This window comes from Dendropsophus ebraccatus, chromosome 12, assembly GCF_027789765.1.
Source record: "Dendropsophus ebraccatus isolate aDenEbr1 chromosome 12, aDenEbr1.pat, whole genome shotgun sequence".
Taxonomy (NCBI): domain Eukaryota; kingdom Metazoa; phylum Chordata; class Amphibia; order Anura; family Hylidae; genus Dendropsophus; species Dendropsophus ebraccatus.
In genome coordinates, this window is record NC_091465.1 from 68,318,269 (window position 1) to 68,343,521 (window position 25,253).

Here is a 25,253-nt window from a genome sequence, read left to right on the forward strand (position 1 = left end):
AAACCAGGAACAGACTATAAACAGAGATCAGGTCATACAGGAAAGCCTGAGATTTCTCCTCTTTTCAAATCCAGTCCTGGCCTTGGCTTCAAATCTTTGGCTGATAATCTGTCAGATAATCTTTCTGTGAAAAAGGGCCCTTACAATGGAGTTGTCACCAATTGGACTGGGAGTGAAGCGCACAGTCAAGCACTTCTCTTGCATATATGTACCTGTTTGGTTAGATTCACACTATAGAATCCGCGCAGAGAAATTCCAGAGGATTCCGTCCCTCATACCTGCTCACGGTGGCGCACATATCCACCTGTGCCATAGACACCATTCTATGCACGGGCGAATTCTGCCGTCTGCCGAAAGAATAGACATGTCTCCGCCCATGCATAGAATAGTGTCTATGGCACAGGTGGATATGCGTGCCACCGTGAGCAGGTATGAGGGACGGAATCCGCTGGAATTTCTCTGTGCGGATTCCGTAGTATGAATCTACCCTTAATGGGGAGTCTCAGCAACAAGACCACAACTGACTGACTTGGTGTGATAGTAACGCCTTAAAGGACGAGCTCTGGGAAACTGATAAAAGGGAGGAAGGCAGGGGGTGCAGAAAAATAATAAAGTATTCTAATGCCAGTATTTTGATGGATGGTAAACCAAGATGAGAATGGACCTGAGCTGTCACTTGGGGTCTACCACCCCCTAAGTGAAATGGGCATGTCAGCACTGATGGTATGGTCTCCAGTATAGGGGATCCCCCCCCTCTCCCTACGTATATGCATATATTTCCAGGAGGAATAACAGAGGAATAGTACAATGCAAAGTTAGGAGAAAACATGGTCTAGACTTGATATTTTATGGAGACAAACATAGTGCGCTTCACTCATAACTCCATCCAGGTCAAACATTGTAGCCATCCTTCAGGTGTATATATAAAAGTTAGTTTTCCTAATGATAGAAGGCATACAAGGTATTGTTTTCTAGTTGTTTCATCTTATCTGATAAGAGAAGGTTATTGTTCAGGTTATTACCCTCCGGCTCATACCAGGCAGAACCTTTATCAGATCTCTGCACATTGCAGGTGGTATAATAACTTGCAGGAGGTGTTAGTGCTACTTTGCATATATTTCTCCCATGGAGCATTGCTTGGAATTCATACCTTAAGCTGGATCTCCTTAATGAGAGCAAGTACCCTGTGAGCTATGTCCAAGACATCTTGGCCAGCAAACCCCAGAACAGCTGTCTATACAGGGGTGTCTCTGGGTTGTGTAACATCCTTAGTCATGTACCCAGGCTCCTTTCGGAGGTCAAACGTTAGCGTATTGCTATGTGCAGCTAGCATAAGAGAGACAGCGTTCTTCACTATGGAAAAGAACAGGTTTGCCAGAACCTGTGTGAAGCCCCTCTCACTGCTGATGGTTACTACAGTTGTATCAATGACCTGGACTACAATCTGACACAGTATATCCCTGTAGCTATTACACTGGGGGCTCACAGAGGAGGCTCTAGACTGGATACATCAGCCGTAACAATCTCTGGAGCTTTGTATCATTTGGCACCACACTTTGTGCTTAGGTTGTGTTCACACGCTGCTTAATGTTTTTTTTGTGCAGTTTTGGAAACCACAACCAAACATACTCTTATTTTGTGGGAAAAGTTCCAGAATAACTTCTAATTTATTCATAACAATCTGAGCTCATTCTAGGCTATGTAGTCAGGTGGGCGGCCCTACTTAGTAACTGACAGCTCCCTATACACACATTTATATATAGATAGATGTCAATCACTAAGTAGCCCCACCCACTTGACTACCCAAGAAGGAATGAGCAAAGATTATCAATGCAACAGATTCCCTTTCAAGTTTCCATGTCATCAGCCCCCTGTGATCTCTAAAATAAGCTTGAAGAAGTACACGATTAAGCGCTTCTCTCTCTGCATGGACACAGTCTCCATTACAAGTCTATGAGATGGCATTGAGTCAGGTAGGAAAGGGCTTAAAGGTGTTATCCAGGATTAGATAAAGCACGGCTATTTTTCTTTCAAAAACAGCACCGCCCCTGTCCCCAGGTAGTGTGTGGTATTACAGTTTATCTCCTTTCACTTCAATGTAACTAAACTGCAAAACCTCCACACCCAAAAGGTGAGGACAGGAGAGGTGCTGTTTCTGGAAGAAAGTCTGGATAACCCCACTTTTCCTCCAGGGCTATCAAATCTTTTGATTTGTCAATGGACTTTGTAATGTCATTTTTCTATCACAAATAAGCAGCAGCATTTGCCCCAGAATTCTCCCCAATACAGTTAAAGGGGTTATCCAGTGCTACACAAAAATGGCCACTTTCTTCCAGAGAGAAGTGAATGGAGCTTAATTGCACACCGCACCTGAACTGGAGACAAGAGTCATGCTGTCTCTGGAAGAAAGCAGCCATGTTTTTGTAGCGCTGGATAACCCCTTTAAATGGGTGAAATCCACTACAGCTATCGATGCGCCTGGGATGTAAGGGATCTGCACCTCCGGGTAGTTTCTTGCAGGTAATTTCTGATGCGTGTGGAGGAGCAGTGTAAGATCCCATCCACGTGCCCAGTATTGTGTCCCACTGTGGACTGCCTGCTCCCCTGATGAGTCCGCCAGGTTTCCATGTTTTACCATAACATTAATACGGGTGTGAACAGAGCCGTACATAAGCCAACACTACCTGCCTGCAAGTCACAGGTGACAGCGACAACAAGGCGGCCACTGACCAATGCCATCAGGTCATGTGACACGGCCACCGAGGCGCACTCTGTGCGCTGTCCGTGATTCATGTGGCACCAGTCACCATCTTGGATCAGGTCGCAGCGTAATAGTGATAGCTGCCATTTCTGCACTATATAATATAGGCTGATGGGATGTGGAGGGGACAGGGCGGCTGTGGAGGCTGTTACCACCTGGAAGGGGCATGAGGAGACACCACAGCACAGGGTCAGCCAGGACAGGGCACAGGCTGCGGAGGCTGTTACCACCTGGAAGGGACATGAGGAGACACCACAGCACAGTGACAGACAGGGCACAGGCTGTTACCACCTGAAAGGGACAGAAGGAGACACCACAGCACAGTGACAGACAGGACAGGGCACAGGCTGTTATCACCTGGAAGGGACAGGAGGAGACACCACAGCACAGTGACAGGCAGGACAGGGCACAGGCTGTTACCACCTGGAAGGGACATGAGGAGACACCACAGCACAGTGACAGACAGGACAGGGCACAGGCTGTTACCACCTGGAAGGGACATGAGGAGACACCACAGCACAGTGACAGGCAGGACAGGGCACAGGCTGTTACCACCTGGAAGGGACATGAGGAGACACCACAGCACAGTGACAGGCAGGACAGGGCACAGGCTGTTACCACCTGGAAGGGACATGAGGAGACACCACAGCACAGTGACAGACAGGACAGGGCACAGGCTGTTACCACCTGGAAGGGACAGGAGGAGACACCACAGCACAGGGTCAGGCAGGACAGGGCACAGGCTGTTACCAGCTGGAAGGGACAGGAGGAGACAGCACAGTGACAGGCAGGACAGGGCACAGTGACAGGCAGGACAGGGCACAGTGACAGGCAGGACAGGGCACAGTGACAGGCAGGACAGGGCACAGGCTGTTACCAGCTGGAAGGGACATGAGGAGACACCACAGCACAGGGTCAGGCAGGACAGGGCACAGGCTGCCACCTATAGCCCCGGCTACACCTGTGACAGCTCACTGCCTGCCCCTCCCACCTCCTGCAGCTAGGGGGTGACATTCCCTGTCCTCAGGTATCCCCCAGCCCTTAGCAGCCCCCTCCCCGGTGCTCGCTCCCGGTATTACCTGCCCTTCTCTCCCGCCGCCGCCGCCTCCTCGTCCTCCCATCATCGGCTCTAAAACTCTTCTACAACAACTTCGACCTCTCTTCCGCGAACCAGCGCGACACTTCCGCCGCTAGCCCCGCCCACAGGCACGGCGCTCAGGGTTTCCCAGGCTCTCCCAGCCAATCAGGTAATACCAGGGCATTGACCTCGCCGGCGAAGAGGAGGCGGGAACGGTGGGCGGAGACTCCGGCGAGATAGACGCAAGGCTCAGCCAATCAATGGGCGATGAGAAGTCATGTAGTTCTGTCCGTGTAATTAAGTGCGTCACCGTTATTTACTGCGCGCGTGGGCTGTAGTCGGGGTCAGCGCTGCCGGAGGCTTAAGGGGGCGCAGTGCTCCGTCACACCCAGCCAGTATTGTCATCCTACACGCCGCTTTTGAGGCCGTTTTCCAGTCTGCAGGGACAGCTATTTAACCATTTAAAGTCTAAGCCGGTTTTTGCTCTACGCTTCCCCCAATGTCTTCTACCCTTTTAATTTTCTTTCTGCCATTTATAGAACCATATTAGAGGTTATTTGTACTTTGTAATGAAACCATTTATTTTTACCTTAATTTAAAATAAAACTTTAAATAACTATATTATATATTATTATAGCTCATGATTGGTATCATTGTGGGGATTTATTATCATTTATTATTATTATGAATGAGGAACCTTCTGCCATCATCGCAGACCAACCCACCTGTACAGTAAGAGCCTGCTCAGCCAATCACTGATGGAGACTGAGGAAGCGCAGCGGCCAGTGATTGGCTGAGCAGCTGTCACTGCAGAAATAGGTTAGTCTGCGGCTGCTGCAGTCAGCAGGGGACCCAGAGACATGGCAGGAGGACATTGAGGGACAGGTACGTATTAGAGATTAGCGAACCCCAAGCATGCTCGAGTTTGTCTTGAGCATTTGATTTCCGGTTGCCAAAGAAGTGTGATCCACTCCCAAGACTGCCCAAAAAACATGGATACAGCTATAGACCATACGCTGTGCTCATGTTTTACACAACTCCTTAGGGCTTCATCCAACTTCTTCAGCCATCAGTATTTAAATGCTTGGGTTTGGATGAACTCGGGCATGCTCAAGGCTCGCTCATCCGTAGTAGGTATAACATCTCTTCTATACACCGATGCCAGAGTACCAATTTAAAGTAAGGACTACACCCCCCTATTGAGCCCTGTAATAGGCTCAGTAAGCGAGTGCTGATCTAGTAGATCTGACGCTAGCTTACCCATCTAATGTGGCCCTAAAACCCAAGTAGTTAAATTATGGTGTCAGGACGGGGAGGTAAGGATGAGACGAGAAATTGGGCCCTGAGCCTGAACCCACCCACTGTCCCTACCTACTTGCCTCAAACGGCCCTAGGCAGCTGCGGACAACCACGAAGACGTGCCCTACACTGTATAGGTGAAACACAGAACAAGACAGACAGGCAAACACAATAAAGGAGAGTCAACAAGCCAAAGTCAGAACCAAACGGGCAACACACTACAAAATCAGAAGGTCAGGTAACAGGTCGAGCAAGCAGAGGAATTAGGAACGGGGATCGCAGGAATAGGGGGAGATGGGATTAGGGTATGAACTTTAATAGCCAGCGCTGGGAAAGACTGGCTCAGCTTTCATTTATGAGGATCAAGAGCCCAGTCCGGATCCATATTGGACCGACCCTCTGTTCCTCAAGGCTCCGGAGAGGCAGAGGCATCTGTCAATCAACAAACACTGCTCAGCTGCAGCAATCAAGGCTAGCAGAGAGCAGTGTAACTCCTGAATTGCCAGTAAGATGAAAAGCAAGTGGGTGTGTCACACAAAAATTAAAAACAGACCCAGTTCACACCAGGCTCATTGCACATTCCTGACATGTGAGTCTTTGTTTTTGTTGTGATTGGGTAGGATGGTGGGCCTAGTTAAGATAAATATACATGATGTTAGACTTATGCCGGCCGATCCCGCTGCTCATCAGTCTATGGTGTATGGGGCCCCTGCAATCAACCACCCCACAGATGGGCAGGGCAGCAGGCAGTTGACATAACGGACGGCCAGATGATCATTCAGCCGTCAGTTATTGAAGGTGTATGGGGGCTTTTACCCCTGAAGCAGAAGGAGGTTCAGGTTGTGCTCCTTGTCCTCCTCTTACAATGTAAACAAATAGCATCACATCCTACAGGATATGGCTGTGTTCAGCTTGGGGGATACTTCCTAATGTAAAATAAACAGCTATTGGGTTTGGGTTGTCCTTATATCTGTACAATTACCTTCTATAAGGGCTTACACACAGTATGGCTGCAGCAATGCTATCCGACTGGCTCCTTCTGGTCTTCTTCTGCACTTCGGTATTAGGAGACTCTTCCTTGAGATTAGACAATCTGACTTTTGTGGTTGTGGTGAGTAAATCTGTACGGCTTTTATAAATCATTGTAGGAATGCTGGATTGATTTAAAGGGGTTTTCTGGTTTATAAAACCTATTTTCAATGTTATTTTTAGGTAATTTAGGTAGGGAAAGGGGTGCTCTACTCTGGACAACTGATCGGAAAGGGGGGAATTTATTAAGATGAGCACAGATGCAGCACTAGGTTCATGCAGCACTAGCTAGAGGGCTCGGCTTGCTGGGTTTATCCTGGCCCCTCTGCTGCTTGCATTGACAACTGATATGCTTTCCCCCCCCCCCCCCCCCAAAAAAGCGAAAGTTTTGCATGCAAAAAATCTTTAGTATATTACAGTATTAGCAAAGCCGAGCATGTATCAATATATAATAGTTACACAGTTACCAAATAATACCACTATACAAGGAACTAATATTATCATCATACATATTACCAGTATAATGTTACTTAACAAAGCCCACTGTACTGAGACCGACACTATAGTGTCCCCTCAAGAAGTAATATTGTTCCCTTCTGTGTCCCCAAGTAGTAATACTGCCCATTCTTAGACCCAAGTAGTAATAACATCCCTTCTGTGCTCCCAAGTACTAATAATGACCCTTCTTTGCTCCCAAGTAGTAATAATAACAGTTCTGGGCTCCCAAGTAGTAATAATAACCCTTCTGTGCTCTCAAGTAGTAATAATGACCCTTCTGTGCTCCCAAGTAGTAATAACATCCTTTCCGTGCTCTTAAGTAGTAATAATGGACCTTCTGTGCTCTTAAGTAGTAATAATGATCCTTCTGTGCTCTTAAGTAGTAATAATGGCCCTTCTGTGCTCCCAAGTAGTAATAATGACCCATCTGTGCTCCCAAGTAGTAATAAAGATGCTTCTGTGCTCTTAAGTAGTAATAATGACTCTTCTGTGCTCTCAAGTAGTAATAATGACCTTCTGTGCTCTCAAGTAGTAATAATGACTCTTTTGTGCTCTCAAGTAGTAATAGTGCGCATTCTGTGTCCCTAAGTAGTAATAGTGCCCCTTCTGCATTCCCAAGTAGTAATAGCACCTCCTTCTGTGCTCCCAAGTAGTAATAATGACCCTTCTGTGCTCCCAAGTAGTAAAAGTGCCTCCTTCTGTGACCCCTAATAGTGACAGTGCCTCCTTCTGTGCCCCAATAGTAATAGTGCCTCCTTTTGTTCCCGCAAATAGTAATAGTGCCTCCTTCTGTGCCTCCAATTAGTAATATTGCCTCCTGCTGTGCCTTCAAATAGTAATAATGCTCCCTGCTGTGCCCCCAAATAGTAATAGTGCTTCCTTCTGTGCCTCCAAATAATAATATTGCCTCCTGCTGTGCCTGTTAATAGTAATAATGTTCCCTGCTGTACCCCCAAACAGTAATAATACCTCCTTCTGTGCCTCCAAATAGTAATAATGCTCCCTGCGGTGCCCCCTAATAGTAATAATGCTCCCTGCTGTGCCCCCTAATAGTTATAATGCTCCCTGCTGTGCCCCCAAATAGTAATAATGCTCCCTGCTATGCCACCAAATAGTAATAATGCCTCCTTCTGTGCCTCTAAATAGTAACATTACCTCCTGCTGTGCCTCCAAATAGTAATAATGCTTCCTGCTGTGCCGTCCAAATAGTAATAGTGCCTCCTTCTGTGCCTCCAAGTAGTAATAGTGCCTCCTTCTCTGCCTCCAAATAGTAATTGTGCCTCCTTCTGTGCCCCAAGTAGTAATAATGCCCCCTGCTTTGCCCCCCTCCTTTATTATGAAGTTTTTTGCAGCAAAGGCCAGGCAGACATAACCAGCTGCTCCAGATCACTTCTAGACCATAGGCCTAATGCCGCCTGCAGTCCAAAAGTAAACAGCTGATCGCTCTCTGCTCTGTGCCTCCTGTCACCTGTGTCTGCTCCCTTATGTCTCAATGGCACAGACACAGTGGGGCACTCCTGTACAGCACAGGGGCAGGGTGTCCAGTGTTATTCATTTCCAGGAGAAATAAGACCAGGTGTTTTTTTTAATGCATTTTACCATGTTTTTTTCCGCTATTTAGCTGATTTGGGCGAAGTTGTGGCAAAAATGGCTCTATTTTACCGAAAGTGAGCAACTCGCTGTTGTTACAGTTATAAACTGCTGATTCCCATGTCTGTGTGAACATACCCTTCAGGGGAAACTGATGTGTAGGGAGGGCTTATAGGATAGGCACCTGCACTGATAAATAATCCTTGCGATAGGATGTCTAAGCCGACTCTCTAAGGGTAGGCTTTAGCATTGCGGCTGAGGACCCAGCTGTGTTTGTTTACATGATATACACCTGGTCCGTATACAGCTCCCAGGAGAAGATGCAGACACAGATCAGTGTACGCAGCTCATCCTAATACTCCATACACAACCATAATACTTCCAGTCCCTGTGATCTGCTCCCAGGTCTCCCTATGGCTATTAGGCTGCGACAGAACTGCTCTATGCAATAAATCCCCAATTTCACACAGTTCAGTAATTGTATATTATTATCATCTATGGTGATCTCCATCCTGTTTACCTGAACCATAAGGAGTCTAATTCTTTGGTCTCACAATGCAGCCACATTACGCCGGTCTGGATGCAGCCTAGCCCTGTACGTGTCCACAGTGTTTGGTCTAAATGATTTGTATTGTGCATATTCCTTGACCCAGAATGCCACCGGAGAAACCGCACCTTATTGTGTTCTGATTTAAAAGAAAGAAATCCCTGATGCAGAACTACATCCCATCCTCCATATTCAACCTCTGCTGCCAATGCTAGTGGCATCTATAGAGTAAATACTACCAGACCACTTCCATAGAGATTTGGCCTATTCTATGGTAAATTCTATTTATTGCTGAATATTATTATTATTATTATTATTATTATTATTGATTATAATACTATGTTAAGTAAAACTGAACTGATCTATAAAAGTAATATTTCCTGGGTCCTAACTATTCAGTACTCAGCTACCCCCAGGACTTACAGCAGAGCTGAACTGTATGACAAGCAGATGATTGCAAAAAAAAACATAAGCATGTATCAATACTGGCAGATAATAAAAATATCAACTCACCAATAGACAACAAGTATTGATGCTGGAATGGCTTACAGCACAAATAGATGATTTTATAGTAGTCAGAAATTAAAGGGGTACTAGTTAAATCAACTAGTGCCAGAAAGTTATACAGATTTGTAAATTACTTTTATTAAAAAAAAAAGCCTTGGAGTACTTCTCAGTTGCTGTATATCCTGCAGGAAGCAGTGGCATAGCTACCGTGGTTGCAGCAGCCGCCATGGCGACCGGGCCCGCCACCCAGGGGGGGTCTGACAGGGGGGTCCCTCCCCCCTTACCACCTCATTGTTCTTATTGCCAGGGTCTGCCTAGTTCCTGCCCAATGTGTGTATTTATCTCCCCTCTGCCAGAATGCTCTGCAGGGCCCAGGACCCTCCCCCATGCTGTACAGTTCAGGTACAAGTAGGAGGTTCTAGGACAAACTAACCATCACTGTCCCAACAACAAGAATGCACTACAACACAGAGAAGCAAGGCGGAACTGAAAACTAAAATACATAAACATATAACAACATACAGCAGCAACTACAAGACGAACCAAAACACAATAAAGAACTAGGAACAAGACTAAAACAGTGTACCAGAGATTGAAGAAACTGCTGTTAGAACGTTCAATCGAAATCAGCAAGGGATCTCATAAAAAACAAGTTTGCAATTTATTTTTTGTTGCTTTTATCATGCTGTAAAACAAAGCTATACTTACTCAGTGGCGGTCTTTGGCACCAAGCACACCAAGCGATCGCTTGGGGCCCCCAACATCCAGGGGGGCCCCCACGCCCCACTCTTGTGCTCAAGACCACTGGACAGGGCTGCTGCCCCGCTCGCTGCTGCCATTTGAACTGTAACTATGAGCACTCGTAATGAGCGCTCATAGTTACATGCAGCAGCACTGGCAGGGCAGGAGACATTGGCTCCCTTCCTGTCAGTCACTCTTGTGGCCACAGGAAGGGTTTTCCCTGCGGTCACAAGTGGCAGCTTTGTCCTTGTGGTGCCGCCGCTCCAGTGACATCACTGGAGCATCGGCGCCAGCACAAGGGGAGTGCGGTCTCTTGTGATCGCAGGGAAAACCCTTCCTGCGGCCACAAGAGTGTAGAGAAGAGGAGACGCCCGGACCCAGGTGAGTATAAGTGTTTGTTTTATTGTGTTATTTACTGTATGGGAGGGGGAGCACACAGGGGTCTGTTTAACTGGGGGAGCGCACATCGGGGGTCTATATAAATGGGGGGAGCACACAGGGGGGGCTATATAACAGGGGGAGCACACAGGGGGGCTATAGACTACTGGGGCTTCACAAAGGGGTCTACATACTATTGGGGGCAGCACACAGGGGGTCTATATACAACTTGGGCCAGCAGAATGGGGTCTATATACAACTTGGAGAGCACACAGGAGGTCTATATCCAAGTGGGGGAGCACACGGGGGCTATATATTACTGGGGGAGCACACAGGGGTCTATATACTACTGGTGGGGCACACAGGGGGTCTATATACTACTGGGTGAACATACAGGGGGTCTATATACTACTTGTGAGGCACAGAGGTGTTCTATATATAACTGGGGGAGCACACAGGGGTCTGTATACTACTGGGGGAACCACACAGGGGGTTTATATACTACTGGAGGAGCACACAGGGGTCTATATCCAAGTGAGGGAGCACACAGGAGGTCTGTATCCAAGTGGGGGAGCACACAGGGGGGGCTAAATACCCCTGAGGGAGCACACAGGGGGTCTATATACTAGTGGGGGAGCACACAGGGGGTCTATATACAACTGGGGCAGCACACAGGAGGTCTATATACTTCTGGGGGAGCACACGGGGGGGCTATATATAACTGGGGGAACACACAGGGGTCTATATACTACTGGGGGAAGCAAACAAGGGGTATATACTATTGGGGGAAGGACACAAGGGGTATATACTACTGGGGACAACACACAGCGGTCTATTGTTTTGGAACGCGTGTCGAGGGGGGGGGCCCAGACATAACTTCGCTTGGGGCCCCAGAAATGCCAAGACCGCCCCTGTACTTACTTGTATCCAGGTCCAGTCTCTTGGCAGATTTTTAGTCCTGTGCTGGTTGAAAAAAGAAACTAAACACAGAAATTCTGGCTAGTACACAGAGTCACGGCTCAATGTGTCCATCAATCACATGACTGCATTCTCTCGGTGAGCACTCAGGCTGGCTTCCTGTGTTTTATCTCTTTTTTTTTCAACCAGCAAAAGACTAAAAAATCTGCCTTCAGGAGACTGGACCTGGATACAAGTAAGTACAGCTTTGGTTTAAAGCATGATAAGTAAAGAAAATAATGAATGTAAATAGCAAACATGCTTTATATCACATGTACTGTTGATTTAGATTTAGAAAGTCATAAAGACAGGTACACTTTTAATTTAATTGTGAGTTTTTTTGTGCACTCCATTGAAGTCAATGGGAAGTTGGCTGGCAGTGCACACACTATATAGAATACTGGGCTGTAATTGATAACAACTGTCCAAGTACTTAAAGGAAAAGCCTGGAGTTTTTTTTATCCCAAGGGCAGGATGGGAAATGATGGGGAACGTGTACTTACCTCTCCCCTTGCCTGCGAATCGCTATGCCAGAAGATCTGAGACCCCCACTAGAAACCATTTTCCCCTGAGTTGTGATGACGTCATGACTTGGAGGGAAATGCTCGACCTGGCTTATTTACAGCCCGTTTAGCCAATCAGTGACTGGAGCAGCGCTCTGCCCCGGTCACTGACTGGCTGAGCAGACTGTCATTCAGCCAGGTTGGGACGTCAGCAGCAGCAGAGGAGATCCCACAGCCAGCGGGGGTCTTGAGGACAGTCAGATGGTGAATGGCTGGCATGGTTAGAAGTAAATTAGTGCCGTTTGTTGTTTTCCTACTGTGCCCCGTCATTTCCACAAACCCCCCTGAGACTTCTCCTTTAACAGGCTCATTATTTACCACCTGATGTCGCTTTTTTGACCTTTTTGCCAGTTCCCACCATTTGCTACCAATTTGGTTCCTCTGGAGAGCAGAGCCCTGCGCAGGTCTTTACAACTGGTACCATTCAGGGATGGGCCCAGTTTCCCCAAGAGCCCCATAGAAGTGCATGGTCTGCCCCTATGGTATACAGTATATGCGCTCATCCCATCACTAGAGAATCAGATGTCTTTTATACCTTAGTACTCTGTATTACAAAGGTTTCAGTTATAAGGATACAATGCACATAATACCCAAATGTTCTCACTGTACAGAATAGTAGGATGTCTGTGCCAGACGATGACACATTTCCTTACACACTATATATCAGGTGCCCCAGCTGAGGATGACTGATAATCCAGCACAGACTGGGAGAGATTGAGTCATGTAGTGTTATGCAAGCAGTCATGCTGTGCCTATCTGCTCGGCTTCCTCCTGAGATATTACACTATTTTCTATGTCCGCTCTGGAATTTCCTGTTTGCTACAGTGAATATATCGGCTTTGGCCTTGGATCAGTGTGCCTGGCAGGCTTTGTGCACCTTGTCTATTGCCTCCCACATTCTCCATACTGTAAATCCTCTTACTGCACTTTCACTCACTGATGCTCATGATGTCATGTCAGCTACAATGCCGGTAACCTGCAGCAGATTCCAGCTCTCATTCTCATCTGATTCACTGGTTATATACGTCATAGAATAGTGATAATACACAAGCAGTGCTAGAATAGAATAGTGATAATACACAAGCAGTGCTAGAATAGTGATAAAACACAAGCAGTGCTAGAATAGAATAGTGATAACACACAAGCAGTGCTAGAATAGAATAGTGATAATACACAAGCAGTACTAGAATAGTGATAATACACGAGCAGTGCTAGAATAGTGATAAAACACAAGCAGTGCTAGAATAGTGATAATACACAAGCAGTGCTAGAATAGTGATAATACACAAGCAGTACTAGAATAGACTAGTGATAATACACGAGCAGTGCTAGAATAGTGATAATACACAAGCAGTGCTAGAATAGAATAGTGATAACACACAAGCAGTGCTAGAATAGTGATAATACACAAGCAGTGCTAGAATAGTGATAATACACAAGCAGTACTAGAATAGACTAGTGATAATACACGAGCAGTGCTAGAATAGTGATAATACACAAGCAGTGCTAGAATAGAATAGTGATAACACACAAGCAGTGCTAGAATAGAATAGTGATAAAACACAAGCAGTGCTAGAATAGAAAAGTGATAATACACAAGCAGTACTATAACAAAATAGTGATAATACACGAGCTGTGCTAGAATAGTGATAATACACAAGCAGTGCTAGAATAGAATAGTGATAATACACAAGCAGTGCTAGAATAGTGATAATACACAAGCAGTACTAGAATAGTGATAAAACACAAGCAGTGCTAGAATAGAAAAGTGATAACACACAAGTAGTTAAAATTCAAAAAGACACCATAGCACTCCTATAAGTCTCTTTCAGACTCACAACATATAATAAAGTCTCTAAGCAGAAAAGCAGCAGGATAGAGTCCATACAAAAATACAAAAGGTAACAGCATCCAGGTGTTGTAAAATGCAAACGGCAGGATGCTGTCACCTTTTGTATTTTTGTAGTACACAAGTAGTGCTAGAATAGTGATAATACAAAAGCAGTGCTAGAATAGTGATAATACAAAAGCAGTGCTAGAATAGTGATAATACACAAGCAGTACTAGAATAGAATAGTGATAATACACAAGCAGTACTAGAATAGTAATAATACAAAAGCAGTGCTAGAATAGTGATAATACACAAGCAGTACTAGAATAAAGATAATACACAAGCAGTGCTAGAATAGTGATAATATACAAGCAGTGCTAGAATAGTGATAATATACAAGCAGTGCTAGAATAGTGATAATATACAAGCAGTGCTAGAATAGTAATAATACACAAGCAGTGCTAGAGTGATAATACACAAGCAGTACTAGAATAAAGATAATACATAAGCAGTGCTAGAATAGTGATAATACACAAGCAGTGCTTGAATAGAATAGTGATAACACACAAGCAGTGCTAGAATAGTGATAATACACAAGAAGTGCTAGAATAGTGATAATACACAAGCAGTGCTAGAATAGTGATAATACACAAGCAGTGCTAGAATAGTGATAATACACAAGAAGTGCTAGAATAGAATAGTGATAATACACAATCAGTGCTAGAATAGTGATAATACACAAGCAGTGCTAGAATAGAATAGTGATAATACACAAGCAGTGCTAGAATAGAATAGTGATAATACACGAGCTGTGCTAGAATAGAGATAATACACAAGCTGTGCTAGAATAGAATAGTGATAATACACAAGCAGTACTAGAATAAAGATAATACATAAGCAGTGCTAGAATAGTGATAATACACAAGCAGTGCTAGAATAGAATAGTGATAATAAACAGGCAGTGCTAGAATAGTGATAATACACAAGCAGTACTAGAATAAAGATAATACATAAGCAGTGCTAGAATAGTGATAATACACAAGCAATGCTAGAATAGTGATAATACACAAGCAGTGCTAGAATAGAATAGTGATAATACACAAGCAGTGCTAGAATAGAATAGTAATAATACACGAGCAGTGCTAGAATAGAATAGTGATAATACACAAGCAGTGCTAGAATAGTGATAATACACGAGCAGTGCTAGAATAGTGATAATACACAAGCAGTGCTAGAATAGTGATAATACACAAGCAGTGCTAGAATAGTGATAATACACAAGCAGTGCTAGAATAGTGATAATACATAAGCAGTGCTAGAATAGTGATAATACACAAGCAGTGCTTGAATAGAATAGTGATAACACACAAGCAGTGCTAGAATAGTGATAATACACAAGAAGTGCTAGAATAGAATAGTGATAATACACAATCAGTGCTAGAATAGTGATAATACACAAGAAGTGCTAGAATAGAATAGTGATAATACACAAGCAGTGCTAGAATAGAATAGTGATAATACACGAGCAGTGCTAGAATAGTGATAATACACAAGCAGTGCTAGAATAGTGATAATACACAAGCAGTGCTAGAATAGAATAGTGATAATACACAAGCAGTGCTAGAATAGTGATAATACACAAGCAGTGCTAGAATAGTGATAATACACAAGCAGTGCTAGAATAGAATAGTGATAATACACAAGCAGTGCTAGAATAGAATAGTGATAATACACAATCAGTGCTAGAATAGAATAGTGATAATACACAAGCAGTGCTAGAATAGTGATAATACACGAGCAGTGCTAGAATAGTGATAATACACAAGCAGTGCTAGAATAGAATAGTGATAATACACGAGCAGTGCTAGAATAGAATAATGATAATACACAAGCAGTGCTAGAATAGAATAGTGATAATACACGAGCACTGCTATAGTGGAATAGTGATAATACACGAGCAGTGCTAGAATAGAATAGTGATAATACTCAAGCAGCGCTAGAATAGTGATAATACACAATCAGTGCTAGAATAGAATAGTGATAATAAACGAGCAGTGCTAGAATAGTGATAATACACAAGCAGTGCTAGAATAGTGATAATACACAAGCAGTGCTAGAATAGAATAGTGATAATACACGAGCAGTACTAGAATAGAATAGTGATAATACACGAGCAGTGCTAGAATAGAATAGTGATAATACACAAGCAGTGCTGGAATAGAATAGTGATAATACACGATCAGTGCTAGAATAGAATAGTGATAATACACGAGCAGTGCTAGAATAGTGATAATACACAAGCAGTGCTAGAATAGAATAGTGATAATACACGAGCAGTGCTAGAATAGAATAGTGATAATACACGAGCAGTGCTAGAATAGAATAGTGATAATACTCAAGCAGCGCTAGAATAGTGATAATACACAAGCAGTGCTGGAATAGAATAGTGATAATACACGATCAGTGCTAGAATAGAATAGTGATAATACACGAGCAGTGCTAGAATAGTGATAATACACAAGCAGTGCTAGAATAGAATAGTGATAATACACGAGCAGTGCTAGAATAGAATAGTGATAATACACGAGCAGTGCTAGAATAGAATAGTGATAATACTCAAGCAGCGCTAGAATAGTGATAATACACAAGCAGTACTAGAATAGTGATAATACACAAGCAGTGCTAGAATAGTGATAATACACCCAGGGCCGGATTAAGGGTGGTGGAGGCCCTGGGCAACAATTTTGTTGGGGGCCCCCCCATTTTCTTCCCCCACAAATAAACCATACAGCATTCTATACAGGTGGCTTCTTACTGTAGGGGACTTAGTACCTACCCCTCCTCACTCCTGGCTGTATGGCTCAGCATCCTCCTCTGTTCTGCAGATGATGGTCCCTAGAGGCTGCAGTGCAGAGGAATTTGCCAGGCCCTAGAGACAGGATGGGGGAGGGATGAGCATGGCGGTGTGTTCCCACTTAATTCAATGCGAGAACACAGCACTTTAGCACTTTCTGTGCTCTCTTGCCCACTGTGTTAGCCACCACAGCTAGCATATGCAGTTGTGAATCGCAGGCAGAACCTGGACTTGCAAGTCTAAGTCCTATCTTCAGTTCCCAACTATATAAACTACCTGAAGCAGTAAGGAGCACCCAGAAAGTACTTAAAGGCTGTGTATAATCTATAGCGGATATGGTACATGTGAACATACCCTAAGGATCATGGCATATATAGCTGCACACAGGCTACATGTCATATGCTGCACACAGGCTATATATATATATATATATACCATGTGCTGCACACAGGCTATATATACACCATATGCTGCACACAGGCTGTATATCATACACTGCACACAGGCTATATACCATACACTGCACACAGGCTATATATCCTATGCTGCACAGAGGCTATATACCATACACTGCACACAGGCTATATACCATACACTGCACACAGGCTATATACCATACACTGCACACTGGCTATATGTCATATGCTGCACACAGGGTATATATCATAGGCTGCACACAGGCTATATACCATACACTGCACACAGGCAATATATCATAGGCTGCACACAGGCTATATACCATACACTGCACACAGGCTATGTATCATACACAGCACACAGACTATATACCATAAACTGCACACAGGCTATATATCATAGGCTGCACACAGGCTATATACCATACACTGCACACAGGCTATATATCATACACTGTACACAGGCTACATGTCATATGCTGCACACAGGCTATGTATATATATATATATATATATATATATATCCCTGCTCTGATATATGCCCCCATAGTATATGGCCTCGGCTCTGATATATGCCCCCATAGTATATGCCCCCTGCTCTGATATATGCCCCTATAGTATATACCCCTGCTCTGATATATGCCCCCATAGTATATGCCCTTGGCTCTGATATATGCCCCCATAGTATATGCCCCCTGCTCTGATATATGCCCCTATAGTATATACCCCTGCTCTGATATATGCCCCTATAGTATATACCCCTGCTCTGATATATGCCTCTATAGTATATACCCCAGCTCTGATGTGCCAATACAAAACAAAACCTCATACTCACCTGATCTGGGCATATGACAAATCTGTCTTCTGGCTCTTCACTGTTCCTTCAGCCTGTCAGCCACTGTGACAGATGCTCCAGCATGCTCCATGATGTCACATCCCTGCTGGAGAGATCAGGTTTCCTTGCTAAGGTCCCACGCAGTCCACTTCTCAGTGAGGGGGAGGGGCAAGGGGGAGTGAGGACCTCGGCAGGAGAAAGGCACCCGGAAGCTTGACAGGAAGAATCCATTCAAAGACCCACCAGGGGTGAGTCTGAGCCTGCCGGGAGGGAGATGCTTACACAGGATTAACCCTACACCTCCCTCCCTCCCTTCCTCCCTCCCTGGACAGCATGCGGTGTGGCCAGTGCTGTGTCCAGGTAGGGTTTCCACATGCTTTTTGCACATGGGACTGGCTCCCAGACACCACTTCTGGGTTTGGGCTGGTGGAGGCCCTCTAGTGGTGGAGGCCACTGGGCACGTGCCCCTTGTGCCCTCCCTTTAATCCGGCCCTGAATACACGAGCTGTGCTAGAATAGTGATAATACACAAGCAGTGCTAGAATAGAATAGTGATAATACACAAGCAGTGCTAGAATAGAATAGTGATAATACACGAGCACTGCTATAGTGGAATAGTGATAATACACGAGCTGTGCTAGAATAGTGATAATACACAAGCAGTGCTAGAATAGTGATAATACACAAGCAGTGCTAGAATAGTGATAATACACAAGCAGTACTAGAATAGTGATAATACACAAGCAGTGCTAGAATAGAATAGTGATAATACACAAGCAGTGCTAGAATAGTGATAATACACGAGCTGTGCTAGAATAGAATAGTGATAATACTCAAGCAGTGCTAGAATAGTGATAATACACAAGAAGTGCTAGAATAGTGATAATACACAAGCAGTGCTAGAATAGTGATAATACACAAGCAGTACTAGAATAGTGATAATACACAAGCAGTGCTAGAATAGTGATAATACACAAGCAGTACTAGAATAGTGATAATACACAAGCAGTGCTAGAATAGAATAGTGATAATACACGAGCAGTGCTAGAATAGTGATAATACACAAGCAGTGCTAGAATAGTGATAATACACGAGCAGTACTAGAATAGTGATAATACACAAGCAGTGCTAGAATAGTGATAATACACGAGCAGTGCTAGAATAGTGATAATACTCAAGCAGTGCTAGAATAGAATAGTGATAATACACAAGCAGTGCTAGAATAGTGATAATACACAAGCAGTACTAGAATAGTGATAATACACAAGCAGTGCTAGAATAGAATAGTGATAATACACAAGCAGTGCTAGAATAGTGATAATACACGAGCAGTGCTAGAATAGAATAGTAATAATACAACAGCAGTGCTAGAATGGAATAGTGATAATACACAAGCAGTGCTAGAATAGTGATAATACACAAGCAGTGCTAGAATAGTGATAATACACAAGCAGTGCTAGAATAGAATAGTAATAATACAACAGCAGTGCTAGAATGGAATAGTGATAATACACAAGCAGTGCTAGAATAGAATAGTGATAACACACAAACAGTGCTGGAATAGAATAGTGATAATACACAGTGATACAGTAGTGATAATACATAAACTTATCACCTTTTCAGAGGATGGATAATAACTAGCTGATCATTGGAGGGTCCCAACAATCAGACTCCCCACAGATCAGTACATTCTCATATATCCTGTGAATATGGTCACACAACATACACCAAGGAGCCGAGAAAAGTAAGTATAACTTTATTTTTTTCCATATACGTGGCAAGAGCTGCACAATCATTGAGCCGTGTAATAGGCTCTGTAAGTGAGCGCTGACCTAGCAGATATGTAATACGGCCCTAACCTAGACAACAAACTGTGGGGCCACGGCATATCAGGAGGAGGATTTGCAAAAATATTTACTTGAATCAGTCCTATATTAGTTAGTTGAGATGGGAATACCACTTTGGGGTTTGTTTTTCAGTCCCCAAAAGATTATTAGGACATGCCGAGGGAAGCACCTGTCTGCATGAGCCAATATTCCAATGGTGGAACCAGCTCTGGACACTGAAGCAGGTCCAATGTCTCTTTAGTTTGATATGTTTATATTTTTTACGTTGTATAGTAAGTCATAATGTATCTTCAAGCCAAAATACTGTTTATACATAGAATGATGACGATCAGCCAAATCCGCAGACTGCTGATCCTACACGTTATAAGTATAGGGTTTCTATGCAGTCTGTATGTTTTCATGGTTTGTGTTCTGCAGAGTAAATAATAATCTACCACCCATACCTTTACATAAGGAGTCTATGGGGTTCCATAAAGAGGTAGATATCCCCAAAGTCCCATATTAGTTGAGTCCCAATCACAACTTGAGTCGTCTATTAGGGCGATATGACAGATCATACGGGGATCTGTGTATAGGTACTGTATATTCTCATGTTGTGGGATTATTATGGTCATTATCTTCTAGTTGTGCTAAAACTTCCAGGACTGATGCCATGTTAAACACAGGCTTCATGTTATGTGAATTCAGCATCCTCCCTTGTTTTCCACCTCTGTGGTTCCCCCACCCCTGAGGCAGATTGATAAAGCACAAGAGGCGAGACAAATCAGGTATTGCTCATGCTATGTTGGCTTGTGTAGGTAACATGGTTTTCTCATACACGTGGACGGCTTACATTGCGCTTATCATTGGATTGTCCCCCGGTGCTTCATCCAAGACGCTCAAGTTTGTTACTTTGGTAAGAGTCATGTTGGTGTATATATGTTGTATATTACAGTCTAAAGAATGATGGGTACTAATGTGATGCTCCACCTACTACTATAACGGATCTATACTGATAAAGATTTTATATACTTGTACTTGCTGTTTTCACATACTGGTAGTGGATTTGTACTATGTATTAAGAGATCTCATTTTGCTGTTTGGAAACAGTCAACAAGCTGGTGTTTTTTTTTTTCTATTTATAGCTCCAGGTCCTGTTCTGCAATTTATTGATAAGAATGGGGACTGTGTAATGCCTGTTTGGAACACTAAAGCTCCAAGTGATTGTTGTTTTAAAGATTTGTTGTGACGATCGATCAATAGAGGCGATTTTATAGCGAACGATTTACATGTTATTATTATACGATTGGTGTACTGAAAGATCATTTTTGCGGTCGTTATATGGTCGCTTAATCGTTCGAGCGACAGAAGAATGGTTGATTATGTAGGTTTTCATAAACGACCGAAAGGTTTCTTATTACACTAACAGATTAGCGAATTATTTTTGAAAGACCAACGATTATTTTTTCGACACATGATGAATGAGATTATAACAATTTTCTGTTAGGCGTTCACTTGTTTACACCTAAGGGTGATCGCTAATGATTGATCGTTTTTTAAACGATAATCACTCTGTGTAATTCGGACTTCAATGTTCTATTGGACAAAGAGATTTTTCATTTTTGCTGAATAACGATAAATAATCGCAAATCATAAATTGCAAAAAAAAGCGTTTTTGGGAACGACCTAAATCATTCACCACAACACACGGAATGATAGTCGTTAGTCACAATCGTTTCTACAGTCATTACTAATACCGTTTACTCCTTCTGATCCCAGCAAAAAAAAAAAAAGGACAATATGTACATACACGAAAGATTAGCGAATATTTAGCAAACATTTTGTGAACGATTAACAATGATTTTATAGTCACCTTAAAAGATGCGACCAACGACACATTGGTGCCCACATACACAGAGAAAGATTATCGTTTAAATTCAAACAATAAAACGATTTTTCGCACAATTATCGCCCCCTGTAATAGGGCCCTTACTGCCCTATGTCCAAACACATTATAGCAAATTGTGCAGGGTCCCAGCGGAGGGAAGGGGGGGTCGTCGGGGACTTTGTAATCCTCTTCTTAACAACCTCTGTACATTACACAGACAGGATTGTAATGGGAATTGTGTAATACTTCAGTTCCCCTGTGGTGGTGCTGCATAGGAACTAAACCCGTGTTCCCAGGTTGACCGTGAGATTACAGGTGATGACTGGAATGCCAGTGTGTGTCTTGATGACTAAACAGCTGCAGAAAGAATCACAGCAAGGAAGAAGTTAACAACATAACAACATATAAGAAGCTCTAGAATATAGCAAAGTGCTGGTGATGAAGATCACAAGCTATAGGGATGGGGAGATTCCATTCAGGAGGCAGCACAAGTAATTGCAGAAAGGACAGCTGTCCAGAATTATATTGGTGGTCAAAATAAGAGGGAAGCCTTGATTTACCTTTCAGGCACAATGTAGACATTCTGAAGGAGGTAGATTGCATGGACAAAGTCCAGACTTTTTCCTCTGCATAGCAATAGCTATGTCCCACCACCACTTTCTGTGTTCCATCTTGGTGTCTCTATTAATAGAGACTGAATTCCCATAACATCAGACAGTGGAGAGCAGTTGGCAGAACAGTGAGACACCTAGTGGCCAAGACTTTAGACCTTTTTTTTCTGGTTAAGGATTCACTTTTTGGTTAATGAAGGGATTTGCAAATATGTTAGGAATCACATGGAAGCATGTTCATTGACCATTTAAGTTACTCTTCTCTTTAGTGACATCTCTTTTACTACATCGTCGTATCTCACATCAGACATTCTGATATAATTCACATCCTGTAGTCAACATTTTTCAAATCTTCCATGGTCCTTCAAAGTCTAAAGTGCTAGAGATAATACAGCTATTGTCTGTTTTGTTGCCCTTCTTTTAACTTGGATACTAGAGATACTAATAAAATGGAAATACTGTAGATTGTAATGGATTCATTGCTCGGTACTGGCTTTCTCAAAGGAATATTGTATAAATCCAACATCCTGACTGTTGCTGGTCAAGGACATGGACCAGGATTTGGTCTTTGTGTTGAGCAAAACAATATCCTAGTGACCATGTTGTGGTTGGATTATATTGTGGTTGGTGAAGGATGGATATCAGGGAGATTGTGATCCCGCTGTATAGAGCTCTAGTGAGGCCACATCTGGAATACTGTGTCCAGTCCTGGAGACCTCATCTACAAAAAGACATTGATCAAATAGAACGGGTCCAAAGATGGGCTACAAACATGGTGGACGGCCTGAAGCATAAAGCCAGGAAACACTTGATCTAAATCTGAATAGTCTGGAAGAAAGAAGGGATGGGGGGGGGGCATGAGTGAAACCTTTAAATATGCTATAGAACTAAATAGGGTTCAAGAAGCAAGTGTTTTCAATGTGAAACTGAACACAAGAACAAGGGGCACAATCTTAGGTTAGTTGGGGGTAAGATCAGACGTAACATGAGAAAATATTACTTTACTGAAAGAGCAGTAGATACTTGGAACAAATTTGAGCACATGTGGTTGGTAAATCTACAGTAACTGAATGTAAACCTGCCTAAAATAAACATATATATATCTTAAAGGGGTAATGCGGTGCTACATAGTTATGCTCAGCCAATCGCGGCTGAGCAGCTGATGACGCGCCGGAGGGAGGGGCGGCATGAGGGACGGCTGGAGCGGTCTGGCCGGCCTCCTGAAGATTGCGTCATTGTCCAAAGATGGCGGCCGGGGTCAACAGTAATTTGGTGAGTATAATGCACCACACTTCTGGGGTGGGGGAAACACGGGGAAGGGGGCCATTCACTTAAATAACACACATGACAAAGTTGTATATTTTTGTAATGTGTGTGTTTTTTAGTGAATAAATGTGTAGCACCGCACTACCCCTTTAGTCTTCTATGTCTCTATGCTCAACTGCCAGGGCACAATGCAGAAGTGTTTTCATGGGGACACCAGGGCAGAGAAGTTGCATTTATTGAACTTGTAACCTCAAGAACTAATGGTAGAGAAGTAAGCCATTCTACAACTTTTTACATTTGCTAGGTACTTATTGGACCTGCTTGGAGTACCTCACAGTATACTTGGCATACTTTTTTTGCCGACATATACCTTGAAGGTACACAGAAAACATAAAATACTCTAAATGATGGTGTTGCTTGTCAGCTGTATGAAAAAGTGAAGGGTTATTCCTGAATATGATGTTGATAGCCTATTCTGAAGATAAGCTGTCATTATGTGATCACTGGCATGGGTGTACATAGTTGAAGGTGCTTTCTCCTCCTCCTAAGTAGTTGATTGGTAGGGGGGACCCTTATGCCTCCAGCTGATCAAGAAGCCTCCTTCTCTTTACACAGTCACAGATCCCATCCCAAATATAGGGCCCTAAGTGTTGCAAGCTGTGACGCCATAAAGAATATTGTCCCCTGTGAGTACACAATGACATTTCCACCACTGAATGACAGCAAGCAGAGATCTTAAAAAAACTCTGAGGATTTGGAATAGAAAGAATGCGGTAAATTTGTAAAACATGTATTTGACGAAACTTGATTTGACATGGCAAATACTTGACCTCAGTTCATCCCAAGCAGAATATGTTACCACAGAAAAACTCTCGCTGTCAGCTGATTTCTGGACGTGGTGATGGACATGCAATCTTATGAAGAGTGTTTCTCAATGATGTGTTTGGAGAGAACACACAGTCACGGCCCATTGTACATAAACATCTGTTCCAGGCTTGGTTCTTGACACTGGAACGTTTTCTCTTTGTGACATCAGTATCAGGGGTTATGAAGGGACGTGTACAATCAATTCCCCAGAACCGTCACACACTATAAAACAGCATTAGAAGGCATGAAACCCTTTAAGACTGGCATCATCATTTGTCATGCAAACCACGATGCTCTGCTGTACAGGTGGTACAAAAAATCCATATTGTTTCCGATGGACCTCATTTTAACGGGTTTGACAGGTCATATAAAATGTCAAAAATTCACCTTATGTACAGTAATGCTTTAAACGAGAAGTCCGACAGATTATAAAAACCAGCAGCTGGCAGGGGGAAAATTAAATACAAATACTAACTTACCTTTCCCTGTGCCCGCGGTGAGTGGTGGGACCAATCGTAGCACCCTTGCTGGAAGACATTTTTCCCCGAGTTGTGATGACGCTCAGCCAATCGGTGACTGGAGCGATGTCCTGACCCAGTCACTGACTGGCTGAGCAGGTAGTTGATCAGCCGGGTCATGACGTGTCAGCTCCGGAGATCCCGGAGCCTGGCGGGGGTCCCACGGCCGCTCCTGCCACTCACTGTGGCCAAGGGAAGAGGTAAGTCAGTACTTGTAATCAATTTCCACCCTGCCATTGCAGGAAGTGCAATCTATAGAAATTATTAAGTCACTGACAGCATTTGAGGTACTCAGCCAGTAGTTGAGATAGCCCTTCATGCCAATTCTGTGGTGTACGGGTAGTGATGGTAGTTGTTGTGACGCCAGTGCTAGTCCAGCACACAGGTGTGATG

At 43.6% G+C, this 25,253-nt stretch overlaps 2 protein-coding genes across 4 annotated transcripts in view; one reads left to right on the forward strand and one right to left on the reverse strand.

The window, feature by feature from the left end:
• Positions 1-3,966, reverse strand: part of LOC138770143 (oxysterols receptor LXR-beta-like) — a 32,860-nt gene extending 28,894 nt beyond the window's left edge. Inside the window, exon 1 of the mRNA XM_069949082.1 lies at positions 3,841-3,966. The gene's annotated coding sequence lies outside the window, so the exon portion shown is untranslated. The remainder of the gene's footprint in view (positions 1-3,840) is intronic.
• Positions 3,967-6,144: 2,178 nt separating this feature from the next.
• The window catches only part of LOC138770144 (testicular acid phosphatase homolog), a 62,765-nt gene continuing 43,656 nt past the window's right edge, over positions 6,145-25,253 (forward strand). Inside the window, exon 1 of one of the 3 annotated variants that reach the window (XM_069949083.1) lies at positions 6,145-6,249. In XM_069949083.1, coding sequence (XP_069805184.1) covers positions 6,145-6,249 — 105 coding nt within the window. Of the gene's footprint in view, positions 6,250-9,655; positions 9,712-20,532; positions 20,627-25,253 lie in introns of those variants that run through there. The other 2 variants (XM_069949085.1, XM_069949084.1) reach the window with 2 other exon arrangements.